General features: G+C 38.4%; 4 protein-coding genes across 12 annotated transcripts; 1 reads left to right on the forward strand and 3 right to left on the reverse strand.

Moving 5' to 3' along the window:
• Positions 1 to 1,160: 1,160 nt before the first annotated feature.
• On the reverse strand, positions 1,161 to 3,573 carry LOC111479624 (50S ribosomal protein L5, chloroplastic). The gene is made up of 3 exons (XM_023124380.1): positions 3,255 to 3,573; positions 2,501 to 2,701; positions 1,161 to 1,664 (listed from the first exon to the last, which is right to left on the reverse strand). Exons 1-3 carry the CDS (start codon positions 3,519 to 3,521, stop codon positions 1,323 to 1,325), a joined length of 810 nt encoding a protein of 269 aa, XP_022980148.1. The 5' UTR covers positions 3,522 to 3,573; the 3' UTR covers positions 1,161 to 1,322.
• A 2,328-nt stretch (positions 3,574 to 5,901) lies between these two features.
• LOC111479080 lies at positions 5,902 to 12,147 on the forward strand. Of its 5 annotated transcripts, none has more exons than XM_023123550.1 (10): positions 5,902 to 6,767; positions 6,900 to 6,998; positions 7,182 to 7,384; positions 7,768 to 7,964; positions 8,148 to 8,256; positions 8,352 to 8,662; positions 8,936 to 9,343; positions 9,718 to 9,799; positions 9,882 to 11,444; positions 11,866 to 12,147. In XM_023123550.1, exons 1-10 carry the CDS (start codon positions 6,700 to 6,702, stop codon positions 12,012 to 12,014), a joined length of 3,189 nt encoding a protein of 1,062 aa, XP_022979318.1. In that variant the 5' UTR covers positions 5,902 to 6,699; the 3' UTR covers positions 12,015 to 12,147. The 5 variants fall into 5 exon arrangements, with proteins under 5 accessions (XP_022979318.1, XP_022979321.1, XP_022979319.1 ...); XM_023123553.1 differs by having other exon boundaries at positions 9,945 to 11,444; positions 11,866 to 12,066; XM_023123551.1 differs by having other exon boundaries at positions 9,721 to 9,799; positions 11,866 to 12,066.
• A 711-nt stretch (positions 12,148 to 12,858) lies between these two features.
• Positions 12,859 to 17,302, reverse strand: LOC111479081 (protein REVEILLE 6-like). 4 transcript variants are annotated; one of them, XM_023123558.1, is made up of 9 exons: positions 16,854 to 17,302; positions 15,383 to 15,440; positions 15,254 to 15,295; positions 14,905 to 15,028; positions 14,660 to 14,821; positions 14,436 to 14,549; positions 13,912 to 14,024; positions 13,671 to 13,730; positions 12,859 to 13,399 (listed from the first exon to the last, which is right to left on the reverse strand). In XM_023123558.1, the coding sequence occupies exons 1-9, from the start codon at positions 17,066 to 17,068 to the stop codon at positions 13,382 to 13,384; spliced, it is 906 nt and encodes a 301-aa protein (XP_022979326.1). In that variant the 5' UTR covers positions 17,069 to 17,302; the 3' UTR covers positions 12,859 to 13,381. The 4 variants fall into 4 exon arrangements, with proteins under 4 accessions (XP_022979326.1, XP_022979324.1, XP_022979323.1 ...); XM_023123556.1 differs by having other exon boundaries at positions 12,859 to 13,404; positions 14,439 to 14,549; positions 16,854 to 17,300; XM_023123555.1 differs by having other exon boundaries at positions 12,859 to 13,404; positions 16,854 to 17,300.
• An 849-nt stretch (positions 17,303 to 18,151) lies between these two features.
• On the reverse strand, positions 18,152 to 27,962 carry LOC111479006 (C-terminal binding protein AN-like). Of its 2 annotated transcripts, XM_023123428.1 has the most exons (9): positions 26,926 to 27,962; positions 25,889 to 26,109; positions 22,601 to 23,183; positions 21,923 to 22,091; positions 21,702 to 21,832; positions 20,723 to 21,520; positions 20,596 to 20,643; positions 20,019 to 20,132; positions 19,114 to 19,520 (listed from the first exon to the last, which is right to left on the reverse strand). In XM_023123428.1, the coding sequence occupies exons 1-9, from the start codon at positions 27,625 to 27,627 to the stop codon at positions 19,449 to 19,451; spliced, it is 2,838 nt and encodes a 945-aa protein (XP_022979196.1). In that variant the 5' UTR covers positions 27,628 to 27,962; the 3' UTR covers positions 19,114 to 19,448. The 2 variants fall into 2 exon arrangements, with proteins under 2 accessions (XP_022979195.1, XP_022979196.1); XM_023123427.1 differs by lacking the exons at positions 25,889 to 26,109; positions 26,926 to 27,962 and adding an exon at positions 18,152 to 18,470 and having other exon boundaries at positions 19,409 to 19,520; positions 22,601 to 23,461.
• Positions 27,963 to 27,997: the final 35 nt, after the last annotated feature.

Genomic DNA, 27,997 nt, shown 5'->3' on the forward strand with positions numbered 1-27,997 from the left:
GGGGGGGGGGGGGGGAATTAATCCTTTTTACTCAGATATTATATCAATTTTAACCTTTATCTTACCAAATTTATTGATTTATATTCCAATATACTCTTTTCAATTAAATTTTCACCGACTTTTTTTTTTCTATTAAACTTAATCCTCACTCCCGTGCAATCTTGTTAAATTGTTTAATTCTTAAAGTTTCTCAGTAATTTTATCATTCTGAATAAGAGTGTGTTGAAAAACGATATCATATGTTCGAACCAAGAGAGATGAAATGGAAAAATGAACATGATGAAGAATAGAAGCACGGTTTCCATCACAAACCTCAAACCTCATGATTAAAATGTTGATTTTTTAAACTTATAGATCAAAATATTATCAAACTCAAACGTTGGGATCAAATGTTTATTTTTCTCCTAAAATCAAATTCATAAATAAATAGACAGATAAAATCATGAAACAATCGATACCATGGGGAATAGTAAAGAATCAAAAGTTTTCGAAGTTCACAAGCAAAATAGATTTTTATCGACAATATGCTTGTCAAATTCATATAGGAACTAAACAATTTTTTTTTTTTTTTTTAACTCAGGTATCTATTTCATGGTTCCAAATAGTATTCGATAAAACTGATCTATATAACCTATCAAACATTTCTTCTAGAGAATAAAAATGTAACCATCGCGCTATCAGAGCCAAACAAGCGTAATTTAGTGAATAAGTCACTAGTTAATTGTGAGATTCTACATCGGTTCGAGAGACCAACGAAAAATTGTGGAAACCTCTCCCTAGAATATGCATTTTAAAACCATGAGACTGACGACAATACGTAACGAGCTAAAGCAAACAATATCTAATAGTGGTGGACTTGAGCTGTACATTAACCTCCGACAATCGAAAAAAAACAGCCATGGAGGCAGAATTTCTTCCCTGTTCTTAGGGGGACAATGACAATAAGTTCACATGCTATAACTTACGGTAACTAACTAGTGATGCAGCTTTAAATCTAGTTCGACTGTTTGTCCAAATTCTCAAACAAAAGTTTGGTTTCTTTAGGTATTATCTCTCTCTTACTATTCAGAGCAAGGGCCTATGGTTTGAGCAATGGCTATGGGAATACTGTTCAAATGCAGCATCCGATGCTAAAATACTGTTCAGGACTCAAATTTCAGATAGAATTTCGGGGTTAAAGGAACTACTCTCATAAACAAACCTCTATAACTTCATAAAATTGGCATACAATCCAGCTAAATTTGGTAGAGTACAGTTTCTTCAAGTAAAGAACAGCAAATGAATTGAGGAAATATAAAAGTCTTCTTCCTAAAATGTATTCATTACCTCCGAGATCTTCCCTTGGATTTGGAATCAAAATGGTGGGACTTCAGCTTCTTTTTACGCAGCCCAGATGCAGAACCAGCACTTTCTCTGAAAGGCATTCCCATGAGTGCCAAGAGTCGTTGAGCTTCTTGATCAGTTTCAGCTGTCGTTGTGATACAAACGTCCATTCCCCTCGGTCTGCTAAGCGTGTCGAACTTTATTTCTGGGAACACGCTCTGCTCCCGGATCCCAATGGAGTAATTTCCATGTCCATCAAAGCTGTTTGAGTTCAGTCCCTGAAAGTCCCTTGTTCGAGGGAGCCCCAAGTTGATCAGACGATCCAGGAAGGAGTACATCACCTATAAGTGCAGTCAGCAAGCAAGCAGCATAAGAATCAAGTCGTTTTAACATTTAAGACAAATGCCAGCAGCAACACCCAAAACTTCTTCCATTATTACGACACCAGATCTTTAATACCCCTTAGATTTTTTGTCCTTCCACATATTCCATAATAATGGACACAAAAATCTTGTTCACTAAACAAGTATCAAGACTGTGAAGGAGGAACTCCCTACTCCGAGGCCATTCCTTCGCACTTGTTTTGGACAGTTATATCAAAGAATCGAATTCCTAATATCATTATACAGAGAAATCCACTGCACAAAACACATTGACGCATTTACAGATAATCAAAATAATACAACAAGTGGCTGCATCCACACGCATGACTTCTTCCATTTGATGATACTAGTTACCTTACATTATAACAATACACGAGAATCCCCCATCTCTTTTGTCCTTTCGACTCGTCAATAACAGGCACAAAACTCTTTTTCATTAAACTGAGTATTATGGTGATGTGCATTGAGCCCGTGACATGAAGGAGCAACTCCCTCCCCTCCAAAGTCATTCCTTTGCACTTCGTTTAGACTATTAACTCGAAGAATCGAATTCCCAACAACATCATACAAGAGAAATGCACTAGACCAACCACAAAAAAAGCACATACTGATCACAAGGAACATAAGGAATGTTTATGACTACGAGCATTGAAAATCAGAGCCAGTTCCAAATATCAACATGCATTTTCCGTATCAAGATATATCAAACCAAGTAGCATTGAGGACTATAACAGAAGAAGATCCATAGAAACAATGACGAGCTCATAATTCTAAAAGGAACAAGTGAAACTCACATTTCCCCGTAGGGTAGCAGCAATCCCAAGTGGTTGACCCTCCCTGATCTTGAAGGTTGCAATGGCCTTCTTTGCACGTGTTTTCACAGGTCGTTGTCCTGTAATGGATGCTAACTCACTCATTGCAGCTTCCAAACCCTTCGCATTCTGCTGAGCATCTCCAATACCACAGTTCACTACTATCTTCTCAATTTTGGGAACCTAACAGAAAAGGTACAGATATTTCGTAAGAATTTGTGTTTAGTCATCATATGGGTTGCCAATTCTTTTTGATGGAGGGGAAAAACACTAAAATCAAAAATCTTCGAGACCCGGTAACTGAAATTACAGCCAGAAATGAAAAATCAACTTAATCTAGGAGAATGCTGAGTACAAAAATGAATTTGGTCCCAGATTTCAAGGTTCTTAATCCATCGAGAATCCTTATCTTCCACGTGGGTGTAAATACTTGCATACAAACATAGAAATACTCGTGCCTCATTATATTGATGCTCCTTTCTCTCCATAAAATGAAAGTGAAAGCCCCGCTAAGCCAAGATTTTATATGCATAGTCGAATTCCATGAATTGACATAAGAAGAAACAATTACAAAAACAGTTACAGAACACACAAATTAACATTCCGGAACAACAAAAACAATGTAGTCAGAATCCAACCCAACTTCTACCGAATTAAAAGCCGACGAACTCCAGCGATCAATTGAGCTAATAAATCGAGAATTCAATCAACACCTCCCAATTTACGCTGTCAATACCTGGTGGATATTGGAGTATGAGAACTCATCCATAAGCATCGGCACAATTTTCTCAAGGTAGTTTGATTTGAGCCGGTTGACCTTCTCAGCCTCTGCCTTCTCGACAAGCACTATAGCACCTCCAGTCGAGGCTTTTACCCTCACCGCCAATGAAGCTACATTGCTAGGGTATCCGAGGGCAGTCGGTGCAGGAAAATGGGCCGAGACTAATTGGGAATGGCCATGAAATGACGACATAGCGGAACTCAACAGCGAAGAAGAAGCCATCGGAGCTTCAGCGATGTTTCTACTTTTCGCGCAGGGAAAGAGGTGAATTAGAAGATAACTTTAGCCAAAGGGTGTTTGTGCAATTTCCAGTCCCGAGTATATCCTCGTATTTCCATATTATTACGAATAAACCATAACTCAGTAAGGCGATTGATCTTTGTAAAATCGGATAATATCAGGGGTAAGTTCGTCACTTGTCCTTACTATGAATAAATTGGATAAGGGAAGGTTTCCTTGGTCGCCATGCTCGCCTGTTAAGAGGATAGAGCCTCGTTGGAAAAAAAGAATAATGAATAAATATTTTATTTAATACTTTTATTTATTTTTATTATACAAAAAAGTTTTGTTCCGTTTCTTTAACTAGTGGGATCACCCATGGTGACAGTATCCTTAGCACACCTCCTCGTGTTTAGCTCCTAGCAAATATTGTTTATGTTGATCCATTACATGTCGTTATCACCCTCACGATTTAAAACGTGTCTACCAATGAGAGGTTTTCACACTCTTATAAAGAATGTTTTGTTCCCCTTTCCAACCAATGTGAGATCTCGCATTCATGTTACAAAATGATATCGAAAACTTTCGTTGTATGATGTGGTTCAATTCGAGGACGAACTAAAAAGCAAAGGCCAGTGGACATATGACGTTGAAATAAACAAAACATTTTTTCACATAAGAGGATTCGTATTATCTATCCAAACGTGGACCTTTATTTGCATTTGCTACACATTATTTGTTCTATCGAATAGCCATTACGGAAGTGTGAGCTATGTGTCACGGTCCTACATTTTTTACCGTGCGGCGTCGTGATCTTGACACGCTCACGACTAGCCTTAAGGGGAATTAAGCCCCATATATATTTTTCGCCCCGACTTTGTGACTTTGTCGGACCTTAGGCAAGGTTTGTCTTCGTCAATCGAACATCGCTTGTGCAGAATCCAAGCTTGTTCAACCACACACGCCACTTGCGCGTGCATGTTCAATCGTTTGCGACACATCCGACTTGCCTCTACACTAGGCCAAGTCATTCGGCTCAATCTTGGCTCTGCTCGGGCCAAGGTCTCTCAATGCAATGTCGCATCTCATCTTGCCATCTCGATCCACATCGACAGAGTCCATATGTCTTGACGCCGTCCCGAGTCTTGGGATGTCGTTGATCATCATAACTCACTTGGTCATGCCATCGAGAATGGGTCCGTGTTTCGTTCATCTCATTGGGACTTCCCGAACATCCATCCATCCGAGTTCTATCGAGGCATAGGCCCTCCTGTCCCATGCCGAGTCATTTGCAGATATCATACCGGATAGCGGGGTATGTAGCAACCTCCAACTCGCGGGCTAGGGCCCAATACCGGCACACCCGTGCCGTCCGATACTGTTCTTCAAAAACCCATTTCAAAGGAAGTCGTCTGAAACACTCGTCTCGGCACGCTCTCCCACACTATGACACACGTATATGCCACATGGTAGCTCACTTAGGCCACAAGACCCAGGGGTGGTGGAGAGCTATCACCATGTTACCCCACATTTTGAGCCATTTTCATTATTGCAGGTATAGACATGATTTTGGTGAACGGTCATACGGTGTCATGCATTGTCTGTCCGGTATTCGATTGAAACCAAACTTTGTGAGCATGCCCAAATTCCTTCCGAAACCTTGACTTTTGAGGTTAAGGCCCGAGGCCCTACCCGACCCTTCAACAAGCTTATCTTTGTCCTTCATGTCTATTATGATGTCTCTGTCTTGCTTATGTCTCAACTTGTCTTCAATGCCCACTTTGCGTGGTGGTGTGTTGAATGATGGATCGTTCTCATCAATTGCACCATGATACTTTTCTATATTGGCCTGCATGTGGCCGGATGGGCGTCTAGGGATGCCGCTTTGCTTGTCATGGCGTGAGGGTCACAACCTACTCTCTATAGTATGGTTGTGACACTATGCTCGTGTTAGTTTTAACTACAAGAATGATTGGATTCATATATTTATAGTCATTCATATCATCATTAAACAAATTAAAATTTATTAGCACCCTAATTAACTCATACGCTACCACCTATTTATTACACTATATTCTTAAAAAAAAATTAAAATTAAAATAAAAACAAAAAAACAAAAAATGAGACCCATCTCTTTAGGAAAACAAATTAGAATGGAAAGAAGCAGAGGGAGCACCAAATTACAGTTATCGGAGCTCACATTTATTTAAATGCCAAATTTAATTTTCTCAAAAGATAAAATTTATCTTCACCACCACGCTCTAAAATGGCGCGTAAAGACAACTTTCAACAATTATGTTTGGCGCGCCAATGAGGCGTTCAATAATAGTCTTTGGCGCATGGATTACAATAACAAGCGCGTGATATTATTAACTTAAAGTTTTTTTAGTTTATATTTTGTTCCTCCTTTTCTATGGATGTGGTTAATGGGGAAGAACAAAGACCAGAAATCCGGGGCTCAAATTTCTCTCTCGCGTCGATTACTCGGTAAATCCATAGATCAAAATCCTAATTTTTGAATAATCTGTGTTTTGGATCCAGGTGTTTCTTGTATTGTTTTTCCGCTATATGTTCGAAAACCCTAGTTTCATTTTGGAGCTCTTGGATTGAACAAAACCCTAGCATTTGTTCTGGTGCAACATCTACGATCACGGGTTATAACGAGACTTTAGTCTGTTTTGGATGGATCATGCGGGAAATGGATTTATGATTCGTGGAAAGCGCGATTCTACGCAATAGTCTGTTTTATGTGGTTGCGATTTTATTGAAACAAGTGGTAAACGGGAGTTGGAGATTAATAAATTCTTGCGGAGGGAGCTTGGATTAATGGAGTTTCACTTTTTGATGGATTTTGATGCGCATTCAGCTGGATCAAACATGAGAATGCCTCTGAGTTTGCGTTTTTAATGCTGTCCGACTTGAATTAGGCTCGATTGAAAGAACAAATTCGAGGACAAGGTGACGGAGAGAAGTTTTAGCGTGTTTCGTGCATTAAATCAAATTATCCTCTCTAAAGAATGAGCCGGTATATCATTCAATAAGCGTAGAATTAGCGGCAATCTTCGGCGGCTTTGTTTGTTAAGCTCTCGCTGTTCTTTAGTAAACTGGTTCTGGTGCCGTTGAAGGCTTTTGCGTATTGATCGATTGCATTGGTAAACTTGTTTAGATTAAGCATAGGATCATGAGCCTCAAGAAGGATGATTCGAACGCACACGATCAGACTGCTACAGTACAGCATGATTTACGAAAGTAATTACCTACAATTTGCAGTTTCAATTACGATTCCTGTGGTTTATTTTCTTATTTCTTTTATCTCCCGCATTATTTGTCTTCCACTTTGAATGCTGGCTAGTATTGACTATATTTTCCCTATTGTTTCAGGAAACCAAAGTTTTCTTACACGAGAGATTTCCTGTTGTCCCTCAGCGATTTGAATGTCTGCAAAAAGTTGCCGAGCGGTTTTGACCAATCAATTATTGCGTAAGATGCCCTTTCGTGCATCTGTTCTATTATTCTGATTACTGTTAAATTGTTATTCATGCTCCATATGCATTACTGAAGCCTGTATCCTACTAAAGAAAGAACCAGACATTAGCCTTGTGGTCGTTTTGTTATATTTCCTTGTTGGATTGTTTCTCTAAGCGTACATTCCCCCTTGTGCAGTGAATTTCAAGAAGCTTCCTATGATAAGCAAAGAGTTTCTGGAGGTTTGTCTTTTAGTAGTTTTAGGTGCAATGAGTATGGTTCATCACCCCCCAGTAGGGCAGAAACGGCTAATTATTCTCGTCGCATACATGGAAAGAGGGACGTTCATACTTCTGGACGAAGTGATAAGGATAGTGACTCACAATCCGATAGGGATTCAGGTAAGGTCTCATCTTAATCTATTATTAAGTTAAGCAATTACATTCTTCAATACTAATGTGAATTATCATATACTGTTTCGCTTGTTGGGTTCCTGCCGTAGTTGATTTAATTTGAAAAAACACTGCTGCCTTGAAAAATAATTTAATTCATGCACGTGCATGTAGCATATATTGATAATGATATTTCCGCTTGCTCAAATGCTGCTGACACATGGAGCTCTGTCAACATTACTCTATTCCAAAGCAGAGCACCTTGAGAACATGTCATTTGCATTCGATCAATATCCTTAACTGTTGTAGATCTGAGTTTGTTAAAACTTAAAACCAGTCAGTGTAGGGTGAAATTGTTAGACTATTTACCTTTGAAGTATTCATTTTAACAGTGGATTCTGGGTGGCGATATGGCGACCATTCTAGGAGGTCTTCGCAGGGTCCCGAACATGATGGACTTCTTGGTAGTGGTTCCTTTCCTAGACCATCCGGATATGCAACAGGATTTTCGGCACCAAAGGTTCGAGCAAATGATCAGTACCAGCTCAACAGAAGCAATGAGCCATATCATCCACCTCGCCCTTACAAGGTTCACATTATATTTCTGAATCTCTTCACTCATGAACAACATTTAAATTAAATTTCTATCCTTCGATTATGGTTATTCCTTCTATAATACATGTTTTAGCATAACCAGAACTATTTTGCGAACAAAGTTTTGAAATTATTTTGATTAACCTCACCTTATGGACGTTGTTCTTCTATTACTCAGGCTGTAGCCCATCAAAGAGGGAATACTAATGATTCGTACAATCACGAAACTTTTGGTTCTTCCGAGGACACGAGTGACAATAGGGTTGAAGAGGAAAAAAAGAGAAGAGGTAATCACCTCTTCATGATGCTTGATTTACCAACTGGTACATTTACAGATGTTGTTCAAATAACTTTTCCCAACTATAATTAAACTTATTTGCAGCTTCATTTGAGTCAATGAGGAAAGAACAACATAGGGCATTTCATGAAAGTCACAAATCAAATCCTGTGAAGAAGAGAGATGAGTTTGACATCCTAATGCAGCAGGATGAGTCAAAGGATGACGAGAAATTACTGAATACAAACAGTGGTTTCGATGAATCTATCTATTTACAAACTTCAAAGAATGATCGAGAAAAATCTTTTCCATCTCAGGCAACTGTATCTAGGCCACTTGTGCCTCCTGGATTTACAAGCACTGTATTGGAGAAAAACTCTGGAATGAAATCTTCAGTTAATTCTCATTTGCTCGAGGTGATTTTTTGTTTTTATCGTTTTTTTTTTTGTGGTTTTAATTGGTCTGACACCGACTATGATGTTGTTCCCCTTTCAAAGTTGTCAATCAGAATGACCCCAAACTTCTATAGTGAGCATGCCTATACAGTGTTTTCTTTTCTTTTTGTCATCAGCATGTGTTTAATCATATATCACTATAATAAATGGTTATGCTTCATGTTGATATTTTTTGGCTCAAGCGAATTTCCTTTCTCTTTCATTAACTGCACATATATTTGTCACTTTTTTTAGGGTAAGGATGATGTTGACAAGTGTCTGCAAACCAAAGAAGAGCAATTGCTTAATGGGATCTCTGAAAATTTAGAGGAAAAAGGTTCATCAGAGCAAGTGGGTCGCCCTGAACAATCTGGAAAAATGATGATTAATGCTTTGACTAACAACAATTGTGAAAGGATTATTGATCCGTTTTCCGTTGTAGACATGTCTAATAAAACAACTAGAAAAGATGTTCAATCGCGTGAAAGTTCTTTGGACGTTTTTGAAGCTTCTGAGAACAATGCAGTTGTTGATTGTAAGACTGAAAAGGTGCCTGCGAATCCAGCCTTTGGTGAATCAAGTCAAGTTCATTCATCTTCAATCTTAGAAAAACTTTTTGGCAGTGCCATAAAGTTAGATGGTGTTGCCACTAATTTTATTGAGGTACTCATGAATGTGATAAATCCTTTTCAGCCATTGTATAAATTTTCTGGTTTTGATCAAAATCAACATCCTATGTGTGGTATTATTACGAGAACTGAGAAGGTACATGATCCTAAGCTTTTTGCCCTGCTTAGATTTCTAAAATGTCATAAGTTATGAAAAACAGCTTTAAGGTAGAATGAACTCCCGACAGTTTAATATCTTTTCTGAATTGCAATCTTATCATAGGAAATCATTTTATTGACGAATCATTTGGTCTCAGTTGAGTAGGAAATCATCTTATCATAAGCATCTTTTTTTCTCGTCAGATTTTCATTTAAGATAACAGCTGGATACATCTACTCCTAATGTGTGTTTTTCGGGGTCTTTTGCAGCAGCATGACAATGTGGTGGACGATGCGTGTAGCCCTCAAAATGCTCAATCTTCTAAGTTTGCTCATTGGTTTTTGGACAACGGTATGTTGCTAAAATTTCTGTATTCAAAAGATTCCATATATCAGTGGTTTTTATGCTCATAGCTCATTTTTTCACCCTGCAGATAGGAAACAGGAGGACGACCTTTCACCTAAAAGGTCAATTGACTTGCTTTCTATGATTGTAGGTGGAGAAAAGGGTGGAAATGACGTATCCGACGCGAAGCATTCTGAGCAATCTCTGCCTGCAGTTGCCTTTCATGGTTATGAATCTGCAGAAAGTTATATCACATCAAGTGCAACAACTTCCAATGTTGCAAAGACAGAGCCGTTTTTTAATAAGAGTAAGCCAGAGGGTGTTTCTGCAATCCTTACCTGTGAAGCCGTTGAACAGTCACTGCTGTCAAAAATCGGCAAAAATGACTCAGCTTTGCAGCTGTCTGATCAAAGATGGAGTCATTCTGATGCATATGTGAAACATCCAACTGTCAAAAGTGATGATCATGCGTCACAGCATCTTCTCTCATTGTTACAGAAGGGTTCGAGTTCATTGATTACGGAATATGGTGATGATGGTGTAAATATAGCCACTGCATTTCACAATAAAAAGGAGGAAAGTACCCACAATATTTCAAATCCAGGGAAGACATTAACTCTTGAAACACTTTTTGGGTCTGCCTTTATGCAGGAGCTTCAATCCGTTGGAGCTCCAGTTTCAGCACAAAGGGGTTCATCAGGTTCTGTCATAAGCGATGCTTCGGAGTCTCATGGTCCAATCACAGATGATGGTCTCTTGTCCAACAATGAAATTCGGTCCAGTATGATTAATCACGATCATAGTGATGAAAGACGGCAAAACCAACCAGATATGGTTCGTGGGCATCGGTTAAATCTGAATGGCCCTCGACCTGAATCGGATTCTTCTCATCCCCATGCAAAGTTAGGACATAAGATTGGCAGACCAGCCGAGATTCCCTTTCCTGAAGAGGATAGTTTAATCATAAGCGATTCTATGAATTTTCAAAATCTCATTTCTGTTGGGAATTCTGCCAAATCTCATCCACTGTTCTCACACAACACACAAGACAATAATGCTGCAATGTTTAACCCTGCCTTCAAAGATGAAAGGCAAAGTATGGGAGATCTGGAAGGGCTACCTTTTTCAGCCAACCCCTATGATAGGAGGGAGGCCGAACTGCCACATCTGAAAGCTCCTGATCATTCCTCCTTTTCCCAGTTTCTCCCCCCACAAACGAATAATGTCGAGTTGTTTCATCAATTTGAATCTCATCCTCCTAACATGAATCCACGGGGAGATTTAATGTTGCCAGAAGGAATGGTTCATCACGACTCCCCATCTAATCATCAATTTTTGGCAAATATGCTTCGACCTCCTACTGGTGGATTATCTGGATTTGATCATTCAATTCACCACCCGATGATGCAGCAGATTCAAAATTCAGCCAATCTTCTACCACAGCATCTACTACAAGGGTTAGCTAGAGGTGTAGCTCCGCCTTTGATAAACAGAAGTGTACCTCTACATCCTCACTCTGTCAGAGATAGTGCAGCACCTCCACAACCCAACCATCAGGTTGCTGGTTTACTGCAGGAACTCAATTCAATCCAAGGGTTTCATATTGGTCAGCATGTGCCTAAAATTGGCGGTCCCAGAATACCCTCGCCAGGTACCTCTCATGATATCTTGCTCGCTCTTCAACTGCTATTTTGTTCTCTTTTTAATGTGTACTGATGAAGCAGTTTCCATATCCTTCTACTTTCCTTGCCATTATTTGTTTATATTTTCGCCGAATTGATATTGCCCTCTATTAAATGCTGCTGTTGATTGAATAGTATCTCATTTTTGTCTTATTGTTCATGAGACACTCTTTACTTTTCCCCAACTTAGATCTATTTTGTGATGAAAATTACTCCTTATGCCTGCTTGCTTTGGAGTGCTTGTATTGCTGTGAATTCATCAAGCAACATACATTCAAGGCAGTTGATTATATTACTCACTGTGCTATAAAATAGATTATACTGCTTATTGATCTCTTATTCAGTAGGGTGGGTCTCCTTTTTTATTATTGTTTATCGTTTAAATTTCAGCTCCTGGTAACCAACCAGACGCAATTCAGAGGCTTATCCAAATGGGACAGAGAACAAATTCGAAGCAAATTCATCCTTTTTCTGCCGGTGGTGGCCATGGTCAGGGGATGTATGGTCACGAGTTGAACATGGGTTATGGGTACAGGTAATTGTAACACTGTACATGGAGCATACTTGTTTAAATCCTCAATTCCTTGATAGAAAATGGATACGATTTGCTCATCTTACTAGGACTGAGTGAGAAATATAAGTAAAGAATCCTTCTTGCGGCTGTTTTGTTGATTTCTCTTTTGCTTATTCCCTTTATGGTATCTTACTCGAAACGACATCCTAAGTAACCTGAAAAAGTGAAGTCAGTAGGCGAAACGAAAAAGCGCAACTAAGCAGTGTTTCATTGTTTGGCCATTTTAAGAAATAGACTTGTTTGCTATAGGGATCCATTTTTAGTAGTGAGACCGTTCCGTTGCTCGAGGAAAAAGACAGAATTAGGGTTCATCTTTACGAAAATTGGCTCGACCCTACTTCATATGGTGGATTGGGATCCTCCATTGAAGTCTCAAGGAAATGAGAATGTGAAGTTTAGAAGTTGGAGCAATTGTGATTGGTACGAATTCTTTGAACCGAGTTTGAACTTAACGTATATCGTATATTATCTCCTTTTATTTTTTTCCTTCCATAAAGGGGTTTAAACTATTCATATATGTGCTATTTAACAATATATACACATACACACGCACAATAATTACTGCCATTTATAAAAGTACAATATACAATATGTGAACCATGCCGAAGTATAAGGATGTTTCAGTTGAGTTATTGAGAAGGATCATTCTAAAACAAAGGGTGACCAAAGATGAGCCTGCTATAGACTTCAAAGCAAAGATTTCTTCATCTTGGAAGAATATTCATGATTTCGAATCTGAACAACAAAAACAATCAAGGTCAATACACAAAGCATGCAAACAAAAACCAAAAGAAAATTAACTAAGCAGATTCACGAATAAGATTACTTTATAATCCAATCTTATGGAGGCTATGGTCTTGTTCACATTATTAATAAATATACAAGACACCAATGTAATTCAGTATGAAACCTGGCATATGGAACTCAAACCTCTATACACGACGATGATTCACTGGGAACAAAGCAGGGAATAGGGAATAAAAGCACTTTTATCTACACTGCTTTATGATCAACTTCAAACCATTTACAAGGATATAGTTGAGAACGGTCGCCAGCACGACTAGCTCAATATATGTCCACATAATGTATTGAGCATATACAATAATATGCCATAAGATCAACTTCCTTTCCTGACTTTAGTTCATTTGATATTATCGTGCAATGGTTTTGCATGCTTTTGATCGATTAGCTTCATTCCAAAAGAAGTAAAAATGAACAATGCTCCGAGTGCTGAACCTTATTATTTTCTAAGCAGATAGAATGGTATTGTGTGATCTGACATTGTATAGACTGTTATAGAGGCTACCAGCTTTAGCTTGCTTCATGTCCTCATCATATGATGAAATCAGTCTTCTCTGCATTAAATTGGTGAATGAATTATAAAAAAATCAATATCTCTAGCTCTTGATAACCAAATCATGTAAATGAAAACCCCAATAATAGATGAGTATGACATTACTTTTTCTTTGTTTTTTGGTCATTTAAAATCCCGTAACCTTAGGGGTATGATCTCCCCATTTATTAAATTAACAAGAAAATGTAGAGAAATGGTAAATTAACATGAAAATCTCGAGTAGCACTATGAAGACTATACATGGAAAAAAATCGTAAAAGAACTTACGTGGTTTTCAAATTCTGGACTGATCAAGTTGATGGCAAGATTTTGCATTAAAACCAGTGCCTGGGAGAAACAAACATATTTTTAGCACATAACTAAATCATTTTTAGTGGTAAAGAGATCAATAACACGAAAATTTAGATCCAGAAAGTAAGACAGCCGCTAAATTTTTATCCTCACTGCCACCAATGCACGATAACCGGTCCATATGATGTACTAGATGTTAAAATTATAGAGTGCATACCGTTTCTAAATTTATTGGGTCCATCTTCCTTAATCTCTGAAGATGACCCGACATACTGGGATCAAATACACTGCCAATAAAGCTGTAAACTTGAGCAAAATCCGGCATTATTACTGAAGCGTAGCAAAATAAATGATGTTAGTGAAGTGTATATATGAAAATCCAGAAAGTCCGAAAAACAATATTCCGGTTTTCCTTATGAAGAATGAAACTTCTGTTTGACCTTATTAATTGAAGTGAAAAAATACTTCTGCATAAGGGAGTCAAGAATTTGTTTCCAAAATTCCAAGGCTCATGGAGGATATCACGTCCTTGTTGCAACATTTTTAATTTTTACAGACAAATAGAATGGTCTTTTAGAGGAAAATATTATGTAGAAACTAACATCCAAGAATCCTATTAGAAGAGGAATGAAGTATGAATTGGCAATAATGCAAGCCAAATAATTGTAATCATAGTCAAATATTTTAGAATTTTCAATTGCAAACTCAAAGCCTATTATGCATAGAAAATTGAAGGCATACCTCTGTTTCGCATGCTTTGATCTCCTTGGTCAGAAATTTCTCCAATTTTTCTTGTCCGTGAAGTGCTCCCACTACTGCTACTATGTGATGTTGGTCCAGCTAATTTTACACGATCTAAAAACAAAATCGTTAGTTTCAAAGAAAATCTAAAGTGACGTCAAAATATGGAACACCTAAAAACAGAAAAATCTTTGACAGTAAGAAGGAAGATTGATGGCTAGAACCTTCGGGTACTTGGGAAAAATCAATGGTCGGCACTGGACTACAGCTCCAAGAAGCATGTGGACTGGGAAGTCCAAACCCTGCTGTTGAGTCTGGAATGTAAGTATATCTTGGTTCAAATGGAGTAGATAAAGGTGGATACATCCCAGGACTCTGAGTGGTTGCTGGAACCATCAGAAATTACACATCAGGCCAGGTGGTTTTTATATGATAGATCAACTCGCCAAAGCAAAAAAAATTCACTCACCATTCTTAGGAGCTTTTTGTGGGTATGGATGAGATGCTTTCTTCTTTGGTCGAGGAGGAGGTACATGCTCGCTTTTCCCACTTTTTTGAATCTTTAGAAAATATTTTTGAGCATGACTGCGAATCTGCCAACGACAGAACTCGCGGTTAAGAATCGCTGAAGAGTTCATCAGTAAAGCAGGCTAGAATAATTTGAATATAATTTACTAAACTTGATTTATAGAATGCTATAATTATCCAATCCTCACAAACACTGAGTTTTAGGAATTTTAAGGATTGGTACAAAGCCATCAAAATAAATTGAAATCTTAGGTTGGAAGATGCCATATAATTTTAAAGATCAGCACTACCAAGTTTTGAACATTCTTCCTCGATCCTCCAAAGAAGAAGAGCTAGAAGAAAATAAGGAAAATGTAAAGGGCGGGCGGATGGAAACATCACTGTTAAAAGGAGTACCATAATACTGCTACAGAAATTACCTGGATAACTGTTTTTGAGCCAACAAATGCTTCTATCTTCTTCCAGTCACGATCAAATCTGTAAGGGGAGTAGAAATAATACGTACATAAAATTCGGAAAAAATTACATAGGAAGCAAGGGCAAAACCAAGATCCTATAGAAATAAAACATCTCATATAGCATTGGTGATATTGACTGCAGATACTAATTTGCAGCCACCGTAAAGGCGTCCTTGGCAACTTCCAAAGAGGCCTAGATTGTTAAGGAACCACTTAATCACTTCATTTACAAATTTCTCACAATAAAACCAACCTGGCTTTTCTATTAGGCCTAACAATTCTTCCCCCATCTGTTAACATTAAACTTTTCCATGTCACCCACTCAACAATTTCTTGGCTAAATTTGGAGGTTTCAATTTGGAATGCAGAGGACCAAATTCCTTTGTCCTTACATCGTCCAAAGGACTGAAACCCTATGATGTGACTATCGAAGTCTTCGTGATAGAATCAGATTGACAAATTCCAAACTACGCTTCATCTGAGAAAAAGTAAACAACAAAAAAAAGCATCGCAGAAGGTAAATGGATTGTGGCATTTCCACATTTTAGATTGAGAGAAAGGAGTGTTTCCCCCCAGAATTTCGGCAGAATTTTCCACAAACTTTTAAGAACAAGAAATGCAAGCGAGAGAGTTCTGACGCGAGAGGGATGATGATAAAAGGTGCACAGGGTAGTGGGGGAAAAACGAAAAAATAACTCGATTTCAAGAAAAGGCGTTCACTCACTCAATTTGATACAAAACTGTAAGAGGTGATCGTACGATTAGCCCAGACTTCTATCCTGCTTCGGAAACAAGATCACACAGTCCCTTGTGTTCTGTGTTCTAGTCACTGTGCTAATTTACATAATTTGACCATACCTCCGGCAGGGAGGTTGTGGTAAAGGAGTCATACCGACCTCAAGTACTTGAGCGCAAAAACATTATTCTACATCTACGTGCGCGCCTCGAAACTAGAACCGTGATGCTCACTAATGCTTAGAGAGGACGCGGATTTCCCTCAATAACGTCTGTATCAGTTAAAGAAGGACTTACCTCTGTTTAAAAACGTTGGATTAACATAAACTAAGAAGGATAGCCCAATCAAAAATATCATATAGCAGGGATTCAAGTTCCAGCACCTTAGGTCTAATCAACTAAAGAGCGTTCAGAGGACAGCGAAGATCCTCTATTTCCTCATCCGAAATTGAAAAGCAGAATTCACTGGTCAATGCACGGAATTCCAGGTATTCAAACACTCAAAGTCATTAAACACCAAAACTGTGCCTAAATGTAAAGTAACAGAGAAATCAAAGAAAGAACTAAAAGTAAACTCCTCCTCCAAACTTCTCTCGGCCTATCTAGAATTTTTCTCCGCCAAAGAAACAGTGATACATAAAATATCCACAAAACTCAATTGAATTCCCAATCAGATAAATGAAAAGGCATCACTCACAATTGAAGAGCTTCAAGAAACTTGTCGTGCTCCTGCTCCGTCCAACTCTCTCTCGACTTGGTAATAGTATAGGGCTTTCGGATCTTCTTACTCGCATCCTCTGAGACCGGGAAGGAAGCAACACAATTAGAAGTGGAAGTAGGCGGAGCAGGAGTTCTTAGTGAAGCAGTTGGAGGTCGAACAGAATCAATACCAGGAAAATAGCTCATACTCATCGAATCTGAGTAAAATCCTCAAGCAGAATGATGATTATGATTCACAGACACCAAAAAAATCATCAAATATTTAGAGAAACACGTAGTTTGAGATCAGAGATCAGTGTTGTTGGGTTGAATTATCAAAATTTTGCTTCTGGTATTGGGTCTGGAATTTTCGTTTTTGTATGGTGGAGTTGGGTTGGAGTACAAAATGTGGTTTATAATTCAACCGACTTTTGGACTTTAGTGGGAAAGGGAATACAATAATATTATAGTTTTCAGCTCAGTTCGTAACGTGGTTTATATGCGTTGGATCTACGCCTTACACGTGGCTCCCTAAGTTCAATTTGATTGGTCCCACGTGGTTCTACTGTCGTTAGGCAGTGATGGTCACGTGGAGAGGACGCGAGGCTTTTAACTCTTCTAAAAATTGGGCCTACTATCGTCTGCGTTACCTCAGATCAGTGTTTTACTAACAATTTCTTTTTCCATTTTTTAATTTCGAAAATGGAAAATTATTTTTACCCCTTAAAAAAAAAACATTCTAGTTAAATTATTTTAATAAAATTGTTCTCTATGTCAATAAATATATTTTTACGTGGTGTATGGCTCAATTTACCGAAACATAAAATTTATGGTAAGACAAGTTTTAAATAAAAATGATCATGTTGATAAAATTTTGATGATTTTAGAAACAATTTAAAGAAATATATACATTTTTTGGGCCGTTTTGTGTGTGTTTACTCTTTAAATCAAGTCGAACATACATTTCATAAACTCAAACCTATTAACTTGACTAGAAAATATGAACCTCGACTTCTCATCTCTAAACTACACGAAAGAACCTAGTTAAGAAATACTATAAAATATAATGCCAATACCGTGCATCACACAACCGTAACTAAAATTTACTATTTCTTTTGAGGGTAGAGATTCAAACTTCATTCCAACCGCATCAACTCTCCTTACAACGAAACCCGAACACACTCCAAATAAACTTTTTCTTAAAGAGACAAAAAGTAGAAAACCAAGGTAAAGGGAGAGGAGGAAGCATTAGAATAAGCAAACGTCATGGAGAGTGTTAGTTATGGGCAAGGCATGGGGGCAACAAAGAGAATCAGTTATCCATTTGAGAGTGACAGCGAAAAGTACCTCTGCGTCGCCCATAGCCGGCAAGGACATCGCATCAGAACATTGTGGCCTTATCCAGGCGTCTCTTTGCACATAAATTTGGACAAAGTAATAAGAAGTTAGTCATGTTATGTTTCCAAAAATTAGGTAAACGAAGGTTCCTCAGCTGTTGTGAACTTCATATACTTTTCCTTCTTGACTATCATACCAATATGAGGCTTAATTTTGTAGTTCTAACCCACATCCTGACCTCAGCAGCCAATTAAAATATGCCAATAAGCACAGAAATCTGCTGAAGCAAGCAACGTCAGTCTGACACAGATGGCTAAACTAACTTGGCAGTTCTTCATAAAATATAAAGTTTTTTCTTTGCTTTTACTCCTACAATCTTTTGTTACAATAAAAGCAAAAAACCTGCTCTAATCCTAATTTATAATATAAAGAATGGACTACTTTAAACAAGCAAGCAGAAAGAGACAAGTGATGTGTACTAATTAGAAATAGAAATTTAACTTTACTTATTGGGAAAAGGTGGGCATTGACTTTATTTTACCAAAATCTATGGGATGCAGAATATACTAGGTTTACAAAAGAAACAAGTAGAACAACCAGGATCTAGCTAAGTTTGGTACTACCCACCATTTGAAGCTTTTCCAACCGAATTCAGGCCTTCCAGGCATTTCTATAACTAACCCATAACCTAATTTAGTACTGTCTTGAAGGATTTGTTCACAAAAATAAATAGTAATAAAAAAATAAAAATTAAGCAGTAATCATCGTCCACAAATAGAAAAAGAAGAAAAAAGAAGTTGAGTGGGAATTATTTATGTTTGTGAATGCAAGCTTCAAGTTTAAGTTTGCATTTGACAAGGTGGGGCACGTTTCTAAATTTTGTGTTTGAAAGGCCGAAAGTTGGTTTAAGACACTTGCCCACCATCAACCTTTGACTTGATAAGGAAGCAAGACAATGATTTACACTAGAAGTCTAGTCGAGAGAGAAAGTGCGTTCAATCTTGACAAATCTTCGTAAAGCTCTAAAATAGATTACAAAGTACACTCATTCATCCACAGGCTGAGTACAGAGACAGAGACTTCAAAGCCTATAGTAAAGAAGGTAGCCTTTTCGCTCAAATATGGCAAACAACCGAAAGAGGAATAAGGTAACCAAAAACGAAGAAAGGAAAAAGAATGCTCTACAACTTTTCAAGCTTTCGAAGTTATGCAAACCTTGAATTAGTGGACAAAAGGGGTGGAAATTTGAATACTTCTAATCTAGCCAGCGAGTAACTCCATCATCACCTACAGTTGCGAGAACTTCAATGCGCACATCCAGAAGTGCCTATAATTTTCATTAAAATCAACAAAACCATAGAGATGAGCGGAAGAAAGAGGATTCATATATAAAAGGAAGAATTTTACATTACATACTGCAAAAGAAGCACTGGCATGTGTTAGGAGTTTGAGATGACTCTTAAGAATTGTACTTCGAAGTAAAATACTTTCACAAGGAAAACACTCCTCCAAGTTTTTAAAATTAAAATTTAATTTGAAAGTATTTTTTTATTAGCTAGAAGCACTTTTCCTATTTTAAAAGTGGCCAAGCTTATCCTTAATCAAACATCTCATAGTCGCAAGATCAACAAGCTGAATCATCTTATATACTGAGACGAGAAAAACAGGTATACTATTTTGTAGAACTAAGTTCACTGGATTCATACATGGAAAGATTAGACCTTTTCAATTCGACAAATAGAAAATCCAAATGACCGTGTCTAATTATATACATGAACTAAAAATAATAGTGTGCAATCCAGAAAGTAGTAAGCAAAGAACTTACCAATGGGTTTCTACAATTGACCAGCCTACATTCTTCCAGAGAACCTTCAAGCATCCAACTCTCCCAAACATCAAAACTGTGGCTAGCGAATACAAACTCCGTTCTACGATTTATCTGCAATATGAAAAATCAAACTGCAACTTAAGATCTACATATAACAAATTAAAACAATTTTACTACAACCATATGGGACTGGGCCTTGCTCAAAGGTTTCAATTCCATGGATTTTAAGAAAATAGAAATGGTAAATGTTTCATTGAGGTGAAGAAAAAGGTCGCCATGAAAAGAGGCCCCATTGAGCCAATTAAGGTTAAAAAAAGAGATCCAGTTGGTTTGCGCAATGAAAGAGAAACAATTACATAAACTTAAAAGATTTATATAACCAAAAAAACAAAATTTTCAACCCTAGTTAGTAACTCTGCTTAGTTTACTTCTTTATGCCAAGATGTTCCACTCTTTTAAGAATTGAATTACATCAATGTCTTCATAAAATGTGTGAGTTTGCGGGGGTGGGGATGGGTTGGCACAACAGCAGAGAGTTCTAGCTCAAAATGGTACAACAAGCTTGTTTTCTTACCTGCAACAACTTCCCACCAGCAGAGAGAGATCGAAGACCAATCGTATCCTGAAATTAAAGTATCAGAAGATTATACCGGCTATCCAGTTGCAACTAGTCTAACAAAGAAAAAAGTTCCTACACAAACCTTGTTTCTGAAAACTACCAGAAACTGTGCAGCAGGGTCTCTTTTTGTCACATCTGTCATGGTATCAAGGAACCAACCACCACCTTTAACTCTTTGCCGGGATACATGGAGTGTAGGACAATCTCTAGCATACATGGCTACAATATACCCATCTTTCAGCTGATCAATAGACTTTCTAAATAATTTCTTTTTTGATTTAAGTGATGGATCTGAGATAGATTCTTGCAAAGACTCCATAGGCACTTTCCTGTTTCTCGATTCATCAGGGGAAGCAAATCGGGAGCTAGAACTTAATACTTGATCTGTGCCACTCATGGCAGTATCATCTTCTCGATGAGAGGTACTTTCCTTTTCTAACATGAGAGAATCATCCTTCTGTTGAGATTTTTGACGTGTATGCCTTTTTTTGGCTTTCTTACCAGACCTACTGCGCCTTCCATCAGAGCGGGTCACAGTAGTTTGAGACAAACTGGAACTCTGGGGCTGACTGGATGACTCAGTTGAGCGATTCAACCCATTCTTCTGGGAGCTCTCTGGACTTAAGTGGTTATCATCAGTCAACTGTTCAACAACCGCAAGCTGAAGGGTGCCCTCTTTACCTCGATCATCAGATTGTTCTTTTACTTCATTAACCTCACATTCGTCCTCATCCTCATCAGAGATGGCATTCTCCGGATAAACCCCATCAACAAAGAATGTCTGTAATATAGAGACGCATTTCTCCCTGATCTCCATCCAAACTTCTTCACTGTAATCTGCACTGTGCGGAAGTATCAATACATTTGGCATTTCCTTCACCTGCAGCAGAGCTAAGAATTTTAATGGTTTCTCTGTTTCTTCTTAGAATTTCTACTGGTTCTGAAACCATAGACAGGTAAAGTGTGCCACTAACAATGAGGTACGAAACAATATCACAATATTTAAAATGCTAAAACTCCTAGCATTTTGTTTTATAGAACCATGTGAAAAGGTTACATACCCATGCTTCCATCCATTGTGGCCCTTCAGCACCATCCAGAGCGCAGCCAGCCAAGGTTCCATCAATCAGAAGTTGCTTCACAGCACAATCGTCCAATAATTGGCTACTACCAGTATTAACAATAAATGCCCCTGTAAAAAGTGATAATCTCCCATCAACAGAAAACACAAGGAAATAAAAACTTTAAACAATGAATCCAAATTCATGCAATTAACACATACCAGGCTTTATGTGCTGCAGACATTCAGCATTGATAATCTGAACTGTATCGTTTGTTAGGGCACAGTGAAGTGATATAAGATCACTTGCAGCAAGCAAATCATTAAGAGTATCCATTCTTCGAGCAGCAGATGGAAATGTTACCGTAGACTTGCTCACTTTCTCCTTTCCCTGTGTAAAGGATATCAGAACGAAAAATTTAAAAATGATGCTGATAGTAAAAATAGAGAATAAGCTATATCCAGTCAACGTGAACGCAAGCAAGTAGACGAACAATGAATTTACCCATTATCAGGTAGCATGAACCTGCTACTCCACATTCGTGAAGCTACCCAAGATGGAAAAAACTTGGAAACATAAAAATCAGCTCGTTTAAATGAACTAAGAACAAATGATAAGCCCTCGTACAACTTTACTTGGCCCAAAGTCTAGTGCGCCAGGAGACGGGAATCAGAAATATTGCTATATCAAACAGACATCCAACAATCCATGATCTCAGTTTCTAGGCTTCCTATAAAGCATGGTGCGGAAAGCAAAAAAACGAATAAAGCACGCTATAGAATTTAACTCAGCTCCCAACCAACGTAACCGTCACAGATCCAACGAAGAGAGTACTAATATCTAGCTATGGAATCACGTCATTTGGAAGTAAGACATTAAGAAAGAGCAACGAAACTTACATCATTGACATCAAAATAAAGCACGCTAATCTTGAAGGCTAAGCTCCTCGTAGCCAAGGCCCGAGCCGAAGAAGATCTGCCAACAATCCCCAAAACCAATCCTCGACAGCGCCTCATGCCACGGCAAAGAGGCTGGACAGACCCGAGCCATCCCGAAGCCGAGAGTGTATGACGAGAGAGCAGATGAGTGCGGCGAAGCAATCCAAGGAAAAGCGCCATGACGGAGTCGGCAATCTCCTCCGCTCGGGAAGTATCGACATGAACCAGCCGGAGACCAAGATCCGCAGCTAAAGCGGAATCGACGGAGCGGTCAGCCGAACCGAGACATAGGATAAGATGGTAAGGATGAAGCCGGCGCTGAGCAGCCCGTGGGAGGTACGCAAGCGAGTGAAGAAGCACCGCCGCAGCCGACTCGATTTTCCCGCCCGCCAAACGACTAAGCGGTACATGCTCCACCACAGCAACGCCGGCCAAACAATCCTGTTCCAGCGAACAATCTTCGATGCAGTTGAGAGTAACGACCAACGGTAGAGGTTTAGGGTTATTCCGTTGAGGCATTGCGGCGGAGGATCTGAGAGTTCTACTCATCGTAGCCGTCTCCGTCGCAGCTCCAGAAATGATACCGCCACCTCCTCGAAGCTTGTATTGCGCTGGAACTTGAGGCAAAGCCCGTAATTCCGGCGGAATCTTATGGGAAAATCGACATTCCCCTCACAGCACTCTTTTTCTGCAATTGGTTTGAAGTTGGTAGTTGAAGGTCTCTTCTTCCGGCGAGGGGTCGTTTTTCAGAGCGGGGAAGAAAGCTTTCAGTCAGTGAGATCTGTGCTCTTCGCTAGGTTATTACATACCCTCGTGATCTCACTTTATTCCATTCATGTCCTTCCTTCAAATTATTGCAAGCAGGACCTTATGACCCCTAAATAGTAATTTCCACTTTCAAACCAATAATCATTTCTTTTTTCTTAAATTAACAATTTAATCCTCCACGTTCGTGTTATTACATCTTTAAATTTCCAAAATTACAATTTTAATTCCTTTTAAAAATTACAAAATTTAAAATTAAATTCTATTACAAATGAAATACATACCATTTTATTTTATTTTCAACTGCAATCAATAATGTTATTTTTATCTATTTATTTTGTATAATTTGTTAAGATTTTTGTTTTTTTTTTTAAATTTAAAAATAGAATTTAATGTGTTTATTTAATATTATGAGTGCATAGATTGATATTGGATTGTATAATAAATGTGGTAGCACTGAAATGTTTGATGATTGGATGTTTTTTTAATATCCATAGAGAGTTTGGCCTATTAAAAAGAGAAAAGTTTGACCAATGGCTTTTATTGTTGTCGGCATCGATCGTGTCAAGTACAATTGAGTAAAACAAGTAACGTTTTGAGTCCACGTTGAGATGAACAGGTATTTATCTCAAACGAGCATGAAATATATCCAAACAGCAGAAGTCAATCATCTACAAATTCTTCAAACCTGTTCAAATTAACTTGATTTTTATACCTTATATGATGAAAGTTTTAAAAAATCATAACCAGACATCTTTAAGACCGTTCTAAGCTTGTTTATTTAATATTTCTTGTAGTTCAAGTTGACGCCACGACTAGGTAATTTTTATCGTTGAACCTTCTAACTTTTAAGATTTCCAATTTAGCTAAAAGACTATGGACTCCTTCCAAAAACTAACTTATTGTTAGTGTTCTCCAATTTAGCTAAAAGACTATGGACTCCTTCAAAAAAACAAACTTATTGTTAGTGTTCGAGTAGGTCAGAACCAATTTCTAGCTAATTCATAGGTAAAGTCAAAACAAAATAATTGTATAAGTAGTAAACAATAACGTTAATAAAATAAAAGTACGAGCTCGAGCGTATAGAGAGGATCTCACAATAGAAACCAAGGGTGTCGCCATCTAACTCATGGAAGATTTGGCAACAATAACTTTTTTATAATTACCCTAGTAGACATTGTTTGCTTTGGTTCGTTAAGTAATGTTATCAGTCTCACAATTTTAAAACACGTCTACTAAGAGAAAAGAGGTGTGAGATCTCACAATCTATCCCCTTGAGGCCAACATTCTTGCTGACATACTGCTCGATATTGGGCTATGATACCATTACAATCCAAGCCCACTACTAGTAGATATTATTCACTTTGGCTCGTCACGTATCATCAATGTGGTATCTCCCACCGGTTACAAGAAGAAAACAGTAGAAAAAAAATCACATGATAAGCTCAAGGCGCTGCTTGAGATTGATTGATGCATATAACATTCTCAGAACTCTTCCACATAAAGTTAAGAACTTTACACCATGAAAGGTCAGAAAATTTTGGGCCAGAACAACTCAAACGAAAAACAAAAAGGGAAAAAAATGTAACTCTAGTACTTATGATTTGAATCATCCCGTCTTTTCATTTGTTCCGTTTTAGTTCTTGTACTTTCGCAAAAATATTAATTCTGTCTCAAAATCGAAATATCCAGTTAAATAGCAATCGAAATACATCCATATATGAGGACTTAGTGCGTAACGGTGCGACATATAAAACTGTCATCGCAACTCCCCACCTGTACTAAGCCCCAACTTTTCGATACGATTTAACTGGATAATCGACCTCAGAAACTAAACTAATATGTTCACAAAACTACCGAGACTAAATCGAAACAAATCGAAGTATACGGAAAAATGGCAATGTGAAGCGACTATAATTGTGATTAAACCCCAGAGAGGCGAAAAAAGAAGAGGTAGTATCCTATACAGAACTGGTAAAGAACAGTAGATACTCTTGTAAGACGAAGTCAAACCTCACACAAGCTTATTCTGTCCTAGCAAATCCATTGGGTTGTGTTCCGCTGCTACCCAAGATTAAAGGTTACATCCGTTGAGGATAAGCACCGACACGAGCCCTGCATTTTATGAAAAGAAACATATTCATATAAAAAGTAAGCAGCCATGGAAATGAGCAAGAAGGTCGGTCTCTGCTGCTCGTCCCCGAGAGAAAGTGCTTCGTGCAGAGAAAAGAACAAAAAGGAAAGACTGTACAGCTTTCATCCTGCCTACAGAATAAGTTAAGCTCAACTTCCTCCAGTGGCTGTCAATGACTTCTTGATTCTGTTCAAAGTCCTATCAACGTATTACTTCCTTGTGCCTGCTTTATCTTATGTTATGTTCAGGCTTAACGACCAGGAAATGGGAACCCGAAAATCTCTTCCCCTTTATTCATTAGTGAAAAAAGTTACCAGATTCCCAAGTAAGAGTGTCCTAATTACGTAAACCGTCGTCTAAAATGTCTTGTTGTGGTTTGGTATGAACGCATGAGCAAGCCGACACCGATTCCAACCCCGAGGCACACACCGAGACCAATACCAACACCCACTCTAACCCCTGCATTGAACCATGAAAGCTGCCCATCTTCGCCAGTGTACATATCATCACTGTAGAAACCATGCCCCATTTTACCATCTGGGTCATAATCATCAACTTCAGACTCTATCATCTACATGAATCCAAGAAAGGAATGTAATCAGTAGTGTAAAAATCAATTAAACCGTGTTCCACACCTCACAAGAACTCGACAAATCACGGGGTACATGATAACTTAATTAGAGATCGACGTATTCCCAGAAATTGCCTAGTTTTGAACGATTGATCGAGTACAATGCAGTCACTCAACAGCCGTAAGGCAACCAAGATTTTAACAGCAATAATATGAAAAGTAGGGTTCAGCAATAGAGGAGAACACGAACTGAATTCACAACCAGAAACTACAGTAAAGAGAGAAAAACACTTTTTCTTATCACACATGTTGTGTATGAGCATTATACCATGAAATTTTGAACATTTTGGTTCTTTCTAAAGCATTAAATACTGTGAAGAGCATGATACATTGGAAGATTCACTACTCAAAATGCTTTTAAAATCAAAATATCACCCAACTCTATGGCGTATGGAAATTCAATACCGAGAATTATGAGGCAAGACGACCACTATTATGCTGGATTCAAGCCCATGTAGAAAGCTCAATAATTTAAACTGAAGTGTGTGAAGTCCTAGAGGATGTAAGGTAAGGGATCCTCATACCCCGTTATCAAAAATAAATAAAGAACTACAAAAACAATGATCTTAGCTTAATATCATGTGGAAGTTCATGAACAGCATCTGCTGCAACTCTTACCAGTCCTGAGTTGTGTAGATTCGGAGAATTATTGTTCGTGGATCAACAAACCAATTTATATCCACCAACAAAATGCGATCTGCACTCTAGAATTGCTGAGCTCATACAACGCCTAAAGAATTGAGAACAAAATTTTACCTGCACTTTCTGGTGCCGAATCAACCCATTACTTATATTCTCCTCCTTTCCCACTTCTTCATCCTCCGGAATTGCATCCAGGGCACATTGCCTCAAGTTCTTCCGCCTCGGACTAACCTGAATCGTTTGCGTCAATATCACAGGCATACCGGAACAACAACCGGCGATATAAACCTCAATTGCCGGTGAGGATACCCCAAGTTTAGGCTGGAAAAAGGCCGACGAACCCGAACACATGGACGCAGCCATGAAACATTCCATAGTCCAACCTGTCTTTGAATTGTTCTCCAATCCAACGCTCCCATTAATCCAGTTGGTCTCGATTCGTTCCAAAGACCCACAGAGAATCAAATCCTCATTCTCATACACCTCGAACTCCACACCCCCCGTAACCCGAATGCTATCGGTACTAACGTATGTAACCTCCGAGGATTCCTTGTTGAGACGATCGCGGCGAAGGGCTATAGAAACAGAGTCGGAGGCCGGAATTTGAGACCCATTAATCTCAAGGGAAACACCAATTTCGCGTCGAAGGTGACGCAGATTAAGATGATCGGGAACGCAATCAATCACACAGGGAGAAATCCGAACGTAGAAGAGCCGTACCTCAAACCAAGCAGAATGGCTCAAGGAAGGTCCATTGATATACGAATTCGAGGTCCTGGAAATCGCCATGGACGAATCTCTTTCTTGGAAATCCATCAGATCCTCGAATTCGGGCTCCGATTCAAGAGAATGAGAAAGTACAACGTAATGGAATCAGTTTTCTCAAATATTGGGCATCATCGGAAGAGAAAACCGGTGAGGTCTCCGGAAAACAACAAACTGGGGGCGAAAATTAGGGTTTTGAAAAGGGAAAATTGGTGGGAAATGAAAGGTTTTAAGGGAATTGCTTCGTTTTTTCATGTGTGATTAAGAACAGGAGATAAATCATCCACAATTTGGGAGGTCATTGTATTGCAACAGTGATGGGGGGCGAGGCTGATCTGTCTGCTGAAGATTTTTCTTCGTTTTTTTTTTTTTTTTTTTTTTTTTTTTTTTTTTTTTTTTTTTTTTTTTTTTTTTTTTTTTT

Source organism: Cucurbita maxima, unplaced genomic scaffold, assembly GCF_002738345.1.
Source record: "Cucurbita maxima cultivar Rimu unplaced genomic scaffold, Cmax_1.0 Cma_Scf00005, whole genome shotgun sequence".
In the NCBI taxonomy this organism is placed as follows: domain Eukaryota; kingdom Viridiplantae; phylum Streptophyta; class Magnoliopsida; order Cucurbitales; family Cucurbitaceae; genus Cucurbita; species Cucurbita maxima.

Coding starts and splice junctions, on each gene's coding strand:
- LOC111479624 (XM_023124380.1), bottom strand. CDS start 3,521: ATGGCTTCTTCTTCGCTGTTGAGTTCCGCTATGTCGTCATTTCATGGC. Junction 2,702..3,254: donor CATACTCCAATATCCACCAG/GTATTGACAGCG, acceptor CTTTTCTGTTAG/GTTCCCAAAATTGAGAAGAT. Junction 1,665..2,500: donor CTGCTACCCTACGGGGAAAT/GTGAGTTTCACT, acceptor CTGCACTTATAG/GTGATGTACTCCTTCCTGGA.
- LOC111479080 (XM_023123550.1), top strand. CDS start 6,700: ATGAGCCTCAAGAAGGATGATTCGAACGCACACGATCAGACTGCTACA. Junction 7,965..8,147: donor ATCCACCTCGCCCTTACAAG/GTTCACATTATA, acceptor TCTATTACTCAG/GCTGTAGCCCATCAAAGAGG. Junction 8,663..8,935: donor TTAATTCTCATTTGCTCGAG/GTGATTTTTTGT, acceptor CACTTTTTTTAG/GGTAAGGATGATGTTGACAA.
- LOC111479081 (XM_023123555.1), bottom strand. CDS start 17,068: ATGAGTATGAGCTATTTTCCTGGTATTGATTCTGTTCGACCTCCAACT. Junction 15,441..16,853: donor TTTCTTGAAGCTCTTCAATT/GTGAGTGATGCC, acceptor CTCCCCTTACAG/ATTTGATCGTGACTGGAAGA. Junction 13,731..13,911: donor ACCCAATAAATTTAGAAACG/GTATGCACTCTA, acceptor TGTTTCTCCCAG/GCACTGGTTTTAATGCAAAA.
- LOC111479006 (XM_023123428.1), bottom strand. CDS start 27,627: ATGGATTTCCAAGAAAGAGATTCGTCCATGGCGATTTCCAGGACCTCG. Junction 26,110..26,925: donor TTCGGCACCAGAAAGTGCAG/GTAAAATTTTGT, acceptor GGATTCATGTAG/ATGATAGAGTCTGAAGTTGA. Junction 22,092..22,600: donor TTTATTTTGATGTCAATGAT/GTAAGTTTCGTT, acceptor TCCTTTACACAG/GGAAAGGAGAAAGTGAGCAA.